General features: G+C 43.6%; 1 protein-coding gene and 1 long non-coding RNA gene across 3 annotated transcripts in view; one reads left to right on the top strand and one right to left on the bottom strand.

Moving 5' to 3' along the window:
* Positions 1–1200: 1200 nt before the first annotated feature.
* Positions 1201–15513, bottom strand: part of LOC147187907 (sodium/potassium-transporting ATPase subunit beta-1-interacting protein 2) — a 51850-nt gene continuing 37537 nt past the window's right edge. Inside the window, exons 5-7 of one of the 2 annotated variants that reach the window (XM_086100999.1) lie at positions 9147–9207; positions 4572–4653; positions 1201–3188 (exon numbers count right to left, since the gene is read on the bottom strand). In XM_086100999.1, coding sequence (XP_085957125.1) covers positions 3179–3188; positions 4572–4653; positions 9147–9207 — 153 coding nt within the window. In that variant the 3' untranslated portion in view covers positions 1201–3178. Of the gene's footprint in view, positions 3189–4571; positions 4654–6412; positions 9208–15513 lie in introns of those variants that run through there. The other variant, XM_086100998.1, reaches the window with a different exon arrangement.
* Positions 9154–14428, top strand: LOC147187909 (uncharacterized). Its single transcript, XR_015097717.1, has 3 exons — positions 9154–9316; positions 12658–12790; positions 14189–14428. It is a non-coding gene; the product is annotated as an uncharacterized LOC147187909 (long non-coding RNA).

The following is a 15513-nucleotide window of genomic DNA, read 5'->3' as shown; positions in this document are numbered from 1 at the left end:
TTATCTTATCTTATCTTATGTGCTCCCTCTTTTGAGTACCAGTCAAGAGGCGTGCAGCGGCATTCTAGGCCAGCTGGAGATGCTCGGTGGAGGCATGAATTATTGTTTCAAAGTGCTCTTGAGAAAGGAGAGGCTTTACTTTTGCAAGCTACCTGTGATGAAAGAAACTGGATTTAACAACAGTACCAATTTGCCGGTCCAATTTCAAATCACTGTCTAGTTTAAGAACCATGTTCGAGACTGTTGGCTCAAGATAAGGAGCCAGGGGGCCCAAGTCAGCAGGATGGGATGTACAAGGGCCACTGGGACCAAACACCATCACTTCAAATGTGATACATGAAACAAGAGTCCTAGCTGTCGAAACCTTATCGATGAAATGTAAGAATAAAATAAACATTTTTATGTGACTTCTCATTTTATGATCCAATGACCTCTTCAAACGCGTGAACTTTGAAGAAGGCTCTCCGGTGCGGTTTGTATGCGGGTTAAGGACCAAACTTTAATCCCATCGCTTTGTTCTGAAAATGCCGACAATGTTAAAAAGCCTTAACAAGAGTCTTATAGGGCATAAAACTGGCAAAGTGCACATCACAGCACAAAAGTAGGCCAGTGGTGGATAATTTGGCTAATGAAAATTGCTTTAGTCAGAAACTTGAGGGTTTAAAAGTCTTCAAATACACAAAAGATTTTAGAGCATTACTATGTATTGATGGAATAACTTCAAAGAGGTAGGGGGGCAGTTTAGGCTCTTTCAAAGTTCTTTTGCTCAAGTAATCATCAATTAAAGGTCAACTTCTAGTATTATTTTTGTCAAATATTCTTTTTATATGATACATCCAGTCGAAATTGCTAAACAGTTTGGTTGGAACATTTTTCCTAGCTTTAATCATATATATTTGATTTGACATCATAGTCCCCATCTGCTTACTGAACGGCATAATAACTGAGGAGTGCCACAGGGCTCTGTTCTAAATACTCAACATTTATGAATGTTTCCATAATAACAAAAAGAAAATATATACAGGTGTATATTTTTGTTTCCTTAAATTTGGGAGGTTGAAATGTCACACACCGAATTCAGAATTTTAAAACAATTTAAAATAATTCATCATAAAAATAAGATTAGATTTTTTTAGGGGTGCGGGGGGATAAAAGCCAAAATGCATTTCCAACCATTATTTCCCCTCAATATTTCAGCGCTACTTGCCTGTGATTTAATAAATGTAGCAAAACGTCTATTGCTGCGCCAATGGCAAGACCTACAGTATTTCAACCAAATCTTACATCCACAGTTTGAGATACAAGAGTTTTGAGTTGCAAACGCTGTCAAAGAACAAATCAAAGTTGTATTTCAACGCAACACTTTCTAACTTCATACACTCACATGAAACACAGGGCCACTTGTCCACAACATCATACATTATTAGTCAGCTAGAAAAACTCCCACACATTATTTAAAAAAAAAAAAACATCTACAAGTTTAAGGTAACAATTCAGTTTTTTTCCCTCTCTTTGTTTTTAAACTATTTACTTCTGTGGGCATTTCCCAGTGAAATAGAAAAACAACAAAGTTCACATTGAAGACGGTTAGCGTAGTAGTCATAAGTCACGCATGAGCGGCATGAGGGTTGTAAATATGCAAACAGCTTGGTGACACCTCATGCAAACACACTCACACTCACACTCACACACACACACACACACACACACACACTGTTCTGAAGTCCTCACCAGTGACCTCCAGAGAGGACTGGATCCTTTCAGGAAAATGTTTTTAAAGCCTCCATGTACAAGAGTTGCATGGTAAACAAGGAAGGCCTCCAATGTTTGGTCCAGAGAGTCCAAAATGTCCAACTAGCAGGCGATCACATTTTGCTTTCCTTACATACGTTGTGGTGCGCATCGGTACACTCCAGAGGCTGCATCAAAATTCAAGTGTGGCAGTCTAGTGTCATGATGACACATTTACAGGCACAAGTGCACTGTTATGGAGCGTGTCTGCAGGATGAACGGGAAAGAGTTGGCATACTTTTGACCTCAAGAGCTAAATTTGGATTTTTTTTTCAAATCAGGTATATGGGCTCGCCCAGTGGGTCTAAGAGTTTTTTTTTTTAACTAAGTACCGCCTAATAAAAAATACATAGCTCTCCAAGTACATGACCAACTTCCAAATACAGTACCATAATTGCATTAGCATGATTGTAAGCTTGAATGGAGGAGCATTTGAAAAACTATTTTAAGGATTTTTTTTCAAAGTGTATTACGCACAATTGAATGCAAATATTACCTAAAGAGTTTTAAAATATTCTATTATGCCCACAGCATCTCTATTTTTCATGAATTTGAAGCGTCATTTTTTTATACTTGGTAAGGTTTTGATCATTCATTGCAGTATTGCGCAAAATTTCAGAGACATTATGTTCATGTTACAGAGGCTTCAAATTTCCCGCACTTTCACGCAGCTGTAGTCCCGACTCCGTTATGACTGATACTACCTTTGAAGCTGGAAAGTTGTCAGGCCATCCACGCATTCCGAACATTGTCAGCTTTCTCAGACGGTGTGAAAGGGGTTCGTGATTGTCATTAATTTGTTGGGCCTTTGGAAGCTTTCATGGTTATGGATGGATGCTTCTTGTGTTCTTTGGCACTCTGCTTGTTGCGTGTTGGCGGAAGACAAATTACACAGCAGAGGCCCGACTACACACACAAAAACCAATTTGCCTGTCTCCTCGTTGCATTGCCTTGGACTGTAAACATTAAGATTCACTTTTGTTTTTTACATTGTCTTCAGTCACATTCAGAATCCAAACAATTCTGGACGTGGACCAGGAGTACGTTTTATCTGACATTCCTTAGTTGGTCACACACTTGGTGTCAGTAAGTCTGTCAGGCACTAAAAAAGAGTTTCCCAAAAAGTCAACCGAGTTTTGATGATCCACTAATGCACAAACACAACAAAACGATTAAAAATCCATCAGCCAATGGAAGCAGGCTATTCCCGTGCATTGTAGTTCCTGCCTCCCACCGCCAGACGTCAGTGTTGTACTTGAGCAATAGACGCGACACTGCAAGGAAGTCAGGGAAGGTGATGCAGGAGCGGGCAGTCTCAATCTTCTGTGTCCTTGTTTGTTTGCCAGCATTATAAACAAACCAAGGAGTGGTAAGGCAGCTCCTCGTCTTATTTTGACCTGGAAAGATACAAGTGGAGACATTTAGATTATGATACACAAAAACCCTGCTTGTGCGTTCAGGGACAGCAATATATTATTGGGTTGATTCTTGTTATGATGATGAAAATCTGATGTGGTGGAGAAAAAAAAACAGAGTAGGCTCGTAATCGTCGTCAGTTAATTTGCATTTCAGATAAAAAAAAACAAAAAAAACAACAAAAAAAACGTAAAAAGCTGTTCCAGTGTCATTTTTTCTGAAATAAATGGAATAAATTAGTGTTGCCGATCGTTTTTTTTTTTATTTTTATTTTAAGCAGATAAAATTACTGATTGATTTTGTGTGTGTGTGCCAGGGGGGGCTATGTGTGAAAACGGTGAGATATATTTCCTCCGGGACACAACAATTTATTGGTCCCTCTGGCTAAAGCCAATAAAAACCAAAGTGAAAGAACAACAGCTGTGGGAACAATGAGAGCATATTGATGATGCGTGTGTGTGTGTCACTACAAGTGTTATAAGTGTGACAGTCGTTGCGTGAAAGCGGGCTGATGATTTACGATAGGTGTTATCGCTTCCACCAAGGCGACATCAAACTACATCCTGGGCCTTTATTTCCTTTTCGTCTTGGTTTCGTCTGTTCTTCCTTTCACCATCCTGATCTTAATGAAAGCGTTCAAACGCATATGCGAACATCTGCGTAAAATGAGGTTTGTAAAAGCTCTGGCTCTAGGTTTAAGTTGATGATTCATAATTACGTTTGTTTGTGCCCTTCCAAACCTAATGCTGCAAGGTACGAGCTGCAGGTGATCTTTTTATTTTTGTGTGTGTGATTGACAATGAAAGGCATCGCTCGAGATATGCCGATCATGTACTTTTCTTCGGGAACTGGGCCGATTACGATCATGGGCCGAGCGGTCAGAGCGCCTCAAATTTTTTATTATATGCAGCAAGCATCCCTTCATTGTGGGTTTTTAGGTCCACGCTCTCGCTGTTTCACAGGTTTATTTAGAACAGTTCATAATTCTATGTTGCTCTGCCTCCGGTTTATTGTGGCTGTAATTCCATAGTCGACCACTAGATGGCGAAACATTGTTTATAAAAAAGGACGAATGAAAACGGGAAACAGTTATTTCAGCTCAGGCGAGTTTTTGCTGAAGATTCTTGAAAGTCAATCCCCTTTAATCCTGCTTTTTATGCCTACAGAAAGTAGCGACTGTAAATTCATTTTATAGTGTACATCTGGCAAGGATTACTGATATGTATATTGAGACATGATGTGTTTGAAGACCTTGAGGGGAAAAAAAAACAAAGAGCCATAAATGCTATAAAAACATGGTGTGGGTGGTCTGGAACATTGTGATCTTTTATGAAATGCTTTGTAATTACACATGCGCTACTTACATGTACATGGGCTGTAGTTGAAGGTGGGAGGTCTTCTGAGGCCCCTGGTAGCCGTACGAGTCGAATCCGCCTATAAAATCAACTGTACAGGGAAGGAAGAGCGTCCATTAATTATCCCATGGTAACTTATGCCCTTTGGAAGGTCTCTCGCTGTGTGTTGCAAACCTATTTCGGCATCAAGACGCGCGCATGTGAGCGCGTAGCCATTTATTTACGACGCCTTGGGAACGCACGTATACGCAGGCCCTAAATTATCTCGGATGGAGCAGCCGAGAGGCACCCGGCAGGTGGTTGCTTGCATCAGAGTCGGATGCTTTTTCACTTTGATGTCAGAGAGCTCCTTAAAAGTCACTTCCACCCGCGCCGCACAGGATTTATTCCCGCGGAATTTGCAGACGCCCATGCGGGATGGAGCCGTCACATCGAAACCAGTTGTAAGGTAACACCTGCAGGTTTCAGAGGAAATATCACTGAATTGAATGAAACGTCTGGAAATTGAAGGTGTGTTTAGTGTTGATGGCAGAAAATAAGATTTTACCAACAACAATCAGCATTTGAAAGCAGTCCAGTGCAAAATACGAGTGTTGACAAGATCACTTCACCAGCCAGGGAAATTCAACTCAACTTTTATTTCCCGTGGTCTGCACAGCAGTGCCTTTCATTTTGTGGGAAATGGAACTCTATATTTTATTTGAGGCAGTGCAATCCAGTCATGCAGACACAAACAAAGACTTTCACGACTACTGTAAGTGAATCAGTAAAACTGCTGAAATATTACCATTTTTTCGCAAAGGACTACACCACACGGATGCTCCTTATATTGCTGATGTATGGTGTTTCTCATTGTTCGTGTTAGCATGAAGCTAGGGTACGACAAGTAAAATTCTGCGGGTGTTTAAAATGCACAACATATCAACGGCAGCGTTAGCGTGTCAGTGGCGTTTTGCGTTGTCTGTTGGTTTTTAAATGCCGTACACATGTAATTCTCTTTGTTTGATGTTTACTTTGACCAGTCGTTTGTGATCTTCCAAACGGCTGCTTTTTAAAAAGTGAATTCACTCGCACCATCTTGTAAATATCAGTCAGATGTTTGGTCAAGTCAAAGCAAAAAAAAAAAAAAAAAGACATGATGACGTTTCTCAAAAAAAGACATTTGACATTTAATCAGAGTATATATACACGAAACTTTCTTTACCTTATTCCCGGCGTTGTCACAAATAGTCCAATAATCTTTTTCATGTATTCATGAGCGAGACTGATTATAAAACGCAACAGGACAACCGCTAATCTTTTGTCTGCCGACGGTGTCATTGGATCACGGGCGCCCGCCACAACTCGACACCGCTCGGATCGTTATACCGGCAATCAGCGCCACCGCCGGAATTCCGTATTTTGACGCGGCCAGAGTTTTTCCCGCTGACTCATGCTGCAGTCCGGCAGTCCCTGACGCCGTCTTGACACACAACCTGTGTGTGTGTGTGTGTGTGTGTGTGTTGCCGACATGCAAGGGTTTGATTAGAATGTGGCCGACTGAAGCAGGCACACACGGAATAGTTATCAGACTAATTAGCTTTCTCAGCAGCTCCGAATGTTCACGAGGGCCCTCGGTGAGCCTTAGCTTCCTCACCCATGGCCCATTCAAACCCCCCCCCCCCCCCACCGCCTCCCTGAATTGGCCGCGATTATTGTTCAGCCCGCGCGTTATCGAGCCAACATTTTCTTCCCCTCGCTGCGTTCAAGAGCGCAGAGGCGATTACGATTGATTCACCCCCCCCCCCCCCAAAAAAAAATTCTGGGAGAATAATTGTCAACGGTTTTAAATAATGGCCGATATGCAGATATCGGGAGTTCCTGAAAAAGAGTCACTTATTTCATGCACCCTGTAACCTGATAAAATGATACGCTGTCCACTGTAGCTAACCGCTGTCCCTGAAAGGGTTAAAATGTGGCAATGCTCAGTTGAGACCAATCGGTACGCCCTCCTTGTTTCTGAGTGAGCTTTGTGTTGGTTTTAAGTGTTTTTACCTCGTACTGCATTAAACGTTTAACATACAGTGGTGGCGCTGGGTTTGAAACAAAAATGGGCTTCAGTAGTGGCCCCAAGGATTTTTTTTTTTTAATTCAGCACCTCAAAATTCATCCTGTGCCTGCGTGGGTTTTCTCCGGGTATTCCGTTTTCCTCCCACATTCCAAAAACATGCATGACAGGCTGATTGAACACTCAAAATTGCCCCTCGGTGTGAGTGTGAGCGCGGATGGTTATTCGTCTCTGTGCGTGATTGGCTGGCAACCGGTTCAGGGTGTCCCCCGCCTACTGCCCGAAGATGGCTGGGATAGGCTCCAGCACCCCCTGCAACCCTTGTGAGGATAAAGCGGATCAGAAAATGGATGGATGGATAATTCAGCAACATGGACTCTGTCTATCATAAGGAGGCGCCACAAAAAAAGTTGGCCATTTTGATGTCAGGTAGCCATTTCAGAGCATTGAGCAGAAAAATCTGCAAAAATTCAGACCCCAAAATGAGGTTGAAGAACTGTCAGACGGTTACCAAATGTGAACAATATAACTCGACGCCCCGTGATTTGAGCCTTCAAATTCAGAGCATTTGTGGTAGAATGCAGGAAGGCCGCATTAGTAGGGACACGTCGTGTTTCAGACACGAGCGAGGCGCGCGGAACGTAATCCGCCGAGGCACGGTTTGACTGACAGATCCATTAGCTCGAAGGCTTATCAGAGAGCGAATTACTGTAACGTAATGAAAAATGACTTTTACGAACACCGTTTTCGACGCGGAAATCATTTTTAATGCCTTTATTTATTTATTTTCAGGAGAACGGTGGCCAAGTTAGCCGAGCAGCGATGTCGTGTGAGTTGACACAGTTCAACTTATTTTTTTTTTGTATATGGAAAACAATGAAAAGAAAATGAATGGAGCATTTCATTCCAACTGCAGGATTACCAAGATACTCTCGATCTTTGTCACGTGTGACCCAAGATGAGTTTTATGGCCCGCGAACACAAAATTAATTGCTAACGATTTTAAACTGAAGATGTGGGATAAAAAAAAGCCTGTTTTACTCTTCCAAAGAGCTCGTTCAGCTCTCTCGGTGCTTGGCGATGCCAGTGGCCGAAGTGCCGCATTTAAGCAAAGGGCATCCCTGCAGGATATCAATTATTCAGACTCTGAACTAAGCGCAATTTCCTCGGTGGATTGTAAAAGTTTGGTCATGTCTCAATAACCTCGAAAAATACAACCAGACCCATGAAATCAAACTTTTGCCTCACTTTGCGCTTGCCAAGGAATATCCATTGTCTCGTTCCTTGCCGGTCAGCGCTGTCGGTCATTTCGCATATATTATTGAATAAAACATGGCGGCTCATCGATCCACCATCAGAACCTCTGCTGCGATTTAGCTCCACTGACGGCCTCGGGCGTATTTAATACACGGCGAGATTTACCAGCATGCAAGGTGTTTAAAATGTTGTCATCGCGAACGAATGTAATTAATTTTTTAATTACATTCAAAAGTACACCCTCGAGATGTTTGAAAAGATGACACTGATGACACTGATAATATCTTTGGTGTGTCATTCAAGGGTAGTTGCGTGGCAACTGCGTGAAAGACTGTACATACACAAGAAATGCAAATTCAAGAACTTTCTATATACAGTATATTTTTGGTTGTATTTTTATTTTACGCAATGTTTTCTGCCATTTTGGTAGGGAGAGTCCATTTTCATTTTGCAAAGATGAACTTCAGATTTCCCCTCACTCTGTAGGAGCCGTGTGGGTATTCTGTCGCCTCAAGATTGAAAGTTTGAATGTTTTCTTCGACAATAATGAGGGGAACAGAGTCAGGTTAGACCAGGGGTGTCAAATTCATTTTTGTCCCGGGCCACGGTGTAGTTGCCCTTCACCTTGGAGGGCCATTATGACTGTGAAACCATATAAAGAAATCAAGAAAAAACGTTTCTTCCACTATTTAAGTGACTGTAATGAGGGCTTTTGGTAACAATAAAATGTTGTCAACAGCTCTTTTATTACATATGATCATTTTAAATTGGGGTACAGATTTTTGGAAGCATCATGGAAGTTGACATGCTTGATTGGCTTTCGCGGGCCACATAAAATTGCGTGGTGGGCCAGATTTGGCCCACGGGGCCTTGAATTTGACACCTGTGGGTTAGACGCATTTGAGTAAACCTGCTTTGTAAAGACTGGATGACTGTCATGCTGTGGCGCAGAAGGAACTGGTCAGCCCTGAAGTTAATTGGGAGTGGTTCATATTGGCCTACAGTATTAAACTCTTTAGTCAGCGCTTTCTTTTATTGATTGCATCACTCTCGGTTTTTGAGAACGACTTCTGCATGATAATGTTACTCCAGTCATTTTCTTTTGTCAAGTGCTAAAGCCATTTTGTCCGCTATGGGTCGTCAGTGTAAACGCAGACTTCAATGTGGATGACACCAAAACTTGTCAGTCGGGGCACCCAATATATACCACAGACATGTATGTGTGTATGTGTGTATATGTGTGTGTGTGTGTGTGTGTGTGTGTGTACATGTGCACTCACAGCTGTCCTCCTCCTCTGAGATGAGCTTGACCACGTAGCAGGCGTAGATGAAGCCCGCCAACTGGAGGAAACACAAAAAGACATTGAAAGCGTTGAGGGAGGTGACCTCGGCACAGGCAGCAAAGTCCTCGAAGCGCCGCCAGTTCAGTCGAAGAAAAAGAACGGCCCGTGTAAGTGGATCAGAATGCCGCATTATCTCCGACCGCTTGGACAAATGCGCACAGACACACACATAGACATACACACACATACAGAAAAGAGCCTTGGCGTTTTCACTGACAAACCAAATGACACGAGGTGAAAACTCACAGAGAAAGCTTCGATCGTTCTATAGGTAGCAAAGCCCGGGAGGACACGGATGCAAGAATCCGACCTAAGATTGGAGCTCTTTTGCGCTCTGATCTGCCTTCTCATTGGCGGCTTGTATCCATGGCAACCAGGAGGAGGGTTCCGATTGGGGCAGATGCGCGGGAAGCGGCGGTCAAAGGCTGGCCTCATCAAAAACAAAGTCGACGTGCAGAAACCGGCGGACGAATGAAAGAATGAGTTAGCGAGTGACCCCCGCTTAATGCTGGCATTTCGAGACAACGTTGACCCGCTTCGCTATTCGCCAAAGCGGCGTGCGCAAAACAGCTCGATTCGGCAGTCCGCTTTTGTCTCAAGGTCTCGACCTCATTTAGTGTAAATAATGTTCACATCCCAAAGCGGCCGGCTTGCCTTTATGCTCGCCTCGCCTTCCGTCGCCCACGTCCTCGCGATGACTGACAAGTCAATTAGTGAGAAGAAATAAAGCGCTTTGCGGCGTTGCCACGCAGTTGAGTGGCACAAAGTAGAAGAATACAGTTTGTTTAACGCGTTCAGGAACAGCAGTACTCTAGTGCAGTGATCCCCAACCTTTTTTTCAGACAACCGTTTGATGTCAGACGATATTTTCAGGGACCGGCCTTGAAGTCGTGACGGATAAATAGGACAAAATAAAATGATATGCATGAAAACGGCGGTATTTTCGAAACATAACAATAAACACGAATCACGACACGAGGAACATCCGATCTGGTCGCAACACTCTCTGGTCGCTATGGTAATGTTTAAACGTGCCTTCAAATTAAGATCGCTACAAGCTAAGCTTGAAAGCAACAAGAAGCTGTAGCATCCATTAACGAAAAAGAGATTGGCTCTCTTCTCCTGTCCCATGTAGATCCGCTTCAATTCCAAGCCGCGACTCCCAGTTCCACATACGCCGTAAATACAAAGCGTATGAAAAATACGACTCACCATCGCCGCATATTATGCAGAGTGGGGTGGGACTCTCCCGTCGAGATAAATCCGTCTTTTAAGAAATACTCCTGATACTGTCTATTAAATGCAGCCTTCTCTTTCTTGAAAGTCGCAGGCTCCTCTTCTGTTTCCGAGCTGGGCCTTTTCCACTTCCCGAAGGAACTTTCCAAAACCTTTGTTTTTAACTTGTTTTGCTAGCTCCCGGGTTTCATTTTAGCGGTAACCCATCACGTGACCGAGAAGCGCGCCTTGATCTGCGTCGTAAGTGACATACTGTCGACGGGTGTAACAGAGAATCTGTAATTTTTCCAAATAAAGCATGTTTCAGATTCTGAAATAAATAAAACGGAAGTAATGTAAGGTATTTATTCTTTCTTTCGGGCCGGAACCAAATGAGGCTTCTTGGCTCTGTTTGTTCCCGGCTAACAGAAAACGCTGCAATATGCCTGCCAGGCCAGTAGCTGGTGATGTCGCTCAAAAAACGGCTAACCTGGCAATCTGTACATTTTTCAATCTATGCCAGCCGTACGACATCACAGCGTTTGTTGCTCTCGACCGGATGCTGAAGCAGCGTCTGTTCTGCCATTGGCAGGCTCATCGCCTCTGAAAATGGCTGACCACTTTTGTGTGGCCGGCTGCAGGGAAGCGCGAGCACCCACCACCCCTGCTGCGATGCACATTAATATCCTGTTAATATTCCGAGCCACTCAAGTATTTCATCTCCGTGTTGATGCATGTAAACACAATATCCTGTTGACAAAAAAAAAAGGTTGCCTGGTTATATTGTCTCCTGATGAAGAAAGCCCAGTCAGATACAAAGTCACACCAATAGTAGTGCATTTCTTATCTTACCTTTGCTGGTGTTGATACTTTTTTTGTTTTTTGCACCTCATAAAAAATAAAAAAAAACACTCGTAAATTTGGTGGAAAATAAGCACATTTTTCTTTTGAATACATGCTGCTTTCCCTCTGCCAAGGGAGGTTATTTTTTACCAGGTTTGTCCTAAGATTTGTTGCTATTCAACTTCCCATTTACAGATAGTTTTACAAAAGAAACGGATGATGCAGAAAAGCAACTCCAGACCATAACCAACCTTTCTTCATTTCTTTACGTTCCATGAATTAGATTACGAACGTCGTAGCTATTAAGGGGAAGGCTGCGGCTCTTGTGAAACGACTGCACTGACGATGGTGGCATCATCCATTATCCATTTTCCGAATTATGGTTACCTAGTAACTAAAGAAGGGGGAGGGGGGGAGGAAGGTTGTTCGGTGTGACAGCGGGAGCAGTTTAGCCTATCGAGAAATAATCGTTCCAACTTTGACTCTCAACAGGCACACGTGTAAATCAGGGCGGAAACGTTAAGGGGACACGCGCTCGTCCGAGAGAACGTCCTCGCCCCATTTAGAAGATGGGCTGCTCAGCAGGTGTTGGTTCTCACAGCAAAATGTTTTTGTCCCCTCAAACGCTTCGAAGAGAACGATATGAGCAATGAATGTTATTGCCATGCTGCTGAAGGTGACGACAAATATTTCCTTTCAGAGTGTTACAAAATGTTCTCGACAAAATATTCACAGTAGGTGGCATTTCCGGACCTAACCCAACCGACAGATTTTTGCATGCCAGGGCTCCGCCTATCACAATTGTGTTCTTTCTGCAACCAAAGATGGCGCCAAAGCCCTGGATAATAGCAAAGTAGTAATTGGTATCAAACAAGTATTGTTGATGCATCTCAAATGAGAGACGAGCTTAGCGCAGGTGCTAAGTCGAGACTGGGTTGTAAGTGGGGTTTATGGAGAGGCTTTGCGAAACAAACTTAACTTACCATCGGACAATATGCATTCATAATCATGCCCAAAGATGTGCATTATAAAATAAACCTGCAGCTATCGCTTTCTGTTGCCATAAAAAGCAGGACCGAAGTGGATTTGACATTCAAAATGCCTCTGCTGCATTGTATTGTATTGTAGTCCCTTTAGAGTAGCTCCATCTAGTGGATGGATAACGCCACCGCGGCCACTCTTGGAGTTTATATTCTATGCGCCTATATATGAAAACAGTTTTAAAATTCATGGAAGGTGGTGTGCCTTATACTCCCAAGCGCCTTCTCGTGCGGAAAATACGTCACATCTTATGTACTTCCCGACCGACGAACACATTTGTTACATCGTAGCACCACAACGCGACGGCGATCCACGCACTCCCCTGTTAAATGTTGACTCTTACTTTCAGTGTGATGAATCAGTATCCCAGACGTTGAGAGGAGTTTTCACAAAAGACAGTGGAGCTCATCGAGGCCATCCATATGTTGCTGACCTGATGAGACCCGGGCTCTGGCGCCTCCCTGACGAAGCAAGTGTGCACGGTGAGCTTGTCTTAATCCAAACCTACGACTGCTGCAATGTGCTGACGCCGCATTAAAAATAAATAAATAAATAAAAAGCGTCCGAGCTTTGTAACGATGCCGAAAGTAACGATGCCATTGTGAAGATGGCGCCTCGACTGAAATTCCTAATTGATTCAGTCCCGTTTTTCCTGCTTCTCGCGTAGATGAGGAGTGTGCATAATCGCCCCGATGTGGCCTGTCTACGTCTGATAATCTTTTTTTTTCTTTCCCCTAGCACAAACATTCCGCCTGATTATTAATCCCTCCTGTGCTCTCGCCGCTGATAAATTGCGCCGTCATCAAGGTGTCTCATTTGACAGGAATAAATCTGTTAGCGTATCCGTGATGAACGTTCTATCATCGAGATTTTACCCTAATAGGCATAAGAGCTTCATTTCACTAGCATGATTCAACAATTGAAGCGGAAAAGTACGGCGTAACACATGAACCCTTTCTTGCGCAAATAATGACAACCTGATCAACTGTCCACTGGAGGAACCGCTGACCCTGAAAGGGTTCAAAGCAGTTTGAAGCACTGCACTGACTGAAAACGTCTTGTTGAACTGAATCAGGGACAAAATGTCCTTCTCGGACAAACCAAACAAGACCCGCGCAGGTTATTACTTATTCATCAAATATGGGATTAGCGCAGCAGAGCACAGTGGCTGAGTGACACGCCGTGGCATTGTTCTTTCTCCTTCCATGATCTTCGAATAATAAGCGGCCGCCGCAAGCACTAATCCGCCCTGAGGAAAACCTGCTCCCGGGGATGTTTTGACCCTAACGATGGCATCGGGGGCGCAAAGGACGTCAACGTCGTGTGCATGAAATGAAAACATACAGACTGCATGCCGGAACGCTGGTGCGGATTTACCGTCCACGCTTCGTCCCTCTGACTGTGGTCACTTGAGGCGTGATTATCAGCCCTGTCGCCACCAAGCATTGCACTTGTCAAAAGCTATAAAGGCCAGTAAAGTCAGGGACAGCTTTTTGGCAGCCATCTGTATGGGAAGGGAAGCGGCGATTCATAACCCGGTGTGCCGTCAGAGGTCAGCAGGTGTGCTCTGAAAAAATACCCACTATGTTTAATTCATTCAGCCAATTCTAGACCAAGTCTGAAAAGACGTGTAAAAACGTCTTCGGGATTGAATGAGTTAACTATAGAACCCCCCCACCCCCAAAAAAAATCACATCACATGATGACTGCATTTGGCTTTCGAGAAAATGACAGTGGAGGAGAAGTTGTGATTTTCTGACGACGAAAAATAGGTTGATTTGAGTGCAGGCACCGGCCAACCAAAAACAAGAAAAGATGATTTTTGGCTGATGAAATAATCCCCCTTTCTGTTCTGGGTTTTTTTTTCCTACCACTCACAGAAATTACACTCAAGACCCAACCGACTGGAAGCCCGGTCTTAAAACTGCCTCTGGTCTCAATTACCGCTGTCATCGTGCAGGAGAAGAAGCAGAAGAATTTTTTCTTCCCCGCCACCGAGCTGAAAACGTGGCGCCGCAACGCCTCCACAACACCGAAACGCTCCTCCTGCTTGCTCTCAGATCAGATCTTCATGTCGAAATGATAACGCCAGCTCCTCTGCGTTTGATGATTCCGTCCATTAAGAAGTAAGGTATTCAATTGTCATCTGGAGACAACAAGGCAAAGCAGTGTCGAGAATTTTTAATCTAGTCTTTAGCTGCAGAGAGGAAAAGCTTTTATCGTCCCTTCTTTGTCTTGCTAATGAGTCGTCAGGTAGCGCACGGCGGCAAGCGACGACGGCAAAACTCTTCTCTCGACGTCGTGTGATCTCACAAGAATTTGGCACCATTAGTATTGGACCTGGACCGGTTGAGTCTTGCAAAATGGACCCTCAACTTGGACTTAAACCTCCAAGGAATCAGAACCAAATTGAAAGAAATGTACTCGGCATCAGCTGACCTTTTTCCATCCATTACAGCACATGTGTCAAAGTCAAGGCCCGGGGGCCAGATCTGGCCCGCCACACCATTTTATGTGGCCCTTGAAAGCAAATCAAGCATGTCAAGTTCCATGATGCTTGCTAAAGTCTGAACCAAAATTTAAAATTGTCATATGTAATCCCCAATAATCACTATTCGTGACTTCTGATTGTAAAACTAGGTATTCATCCATTTTTTGGTGCGCTGTGTATGTAATACATGTATGTGGAGGGGATTCAACATTTATATGGTTTCCCAAAATTCATAACGGCCCTCTGAGGGAAACCGTAACGACAATGTGGCTCGTGACAAAAACGAGTTTGACACCCCTGCATTACAGTAATAACATAAGTTGGCCTGTACTAAAACATTACCATCCATTCATTTTTCGATCGGCTTTATCCTCACAAGGGTCATTCACTGACTGACATTCACATGATGTCGTATCAAGTCTGCATACTTGCGACAATTATGATATTTTGTCCCACCCCGACAGTACAGAGCATTACTTTTGAAAATTCCTGTAGCAGCAGGCTTTCACATCACATTTTTGTACACCCCAACCTTGATTTAACAGACTCGACAAGCAAGCCTGCATAGCAAACTACAGAATAATTACAACATAACCGCCGGACTTGAACAGCGAGCGGAGGCGCAGAATGAATGCCTTTCAGAACTTTGACAGCGTTTCTACCAATTTAAGCCGCCCGGGCCGGGCCGGGCCTGTCGACGAGGCGGTCAGGTTG

The sequence above is a fragment of the Hippocampus guttulatus genome, chromosome 20 (genome assembly GCF_054856545.1).
Source record: "Hippocampus guttulatus isolate MCC_2025c chromosome 20, RoL_Hgut_1.0, whole genome shotgun sequence".
Classification (NCBI taxonomy): Eukaryota; Metazoa; Chordata; class Actinopteri; order Syngnathiformes; family Syngnathidae; genus Hippocampus; species Hippocampus guttulatus.
The sequence above is the reverse complement of the archived record's forward strand: the minus strand, read 5'-3'. Positions and strand labels throughout refer to the sequence as shown.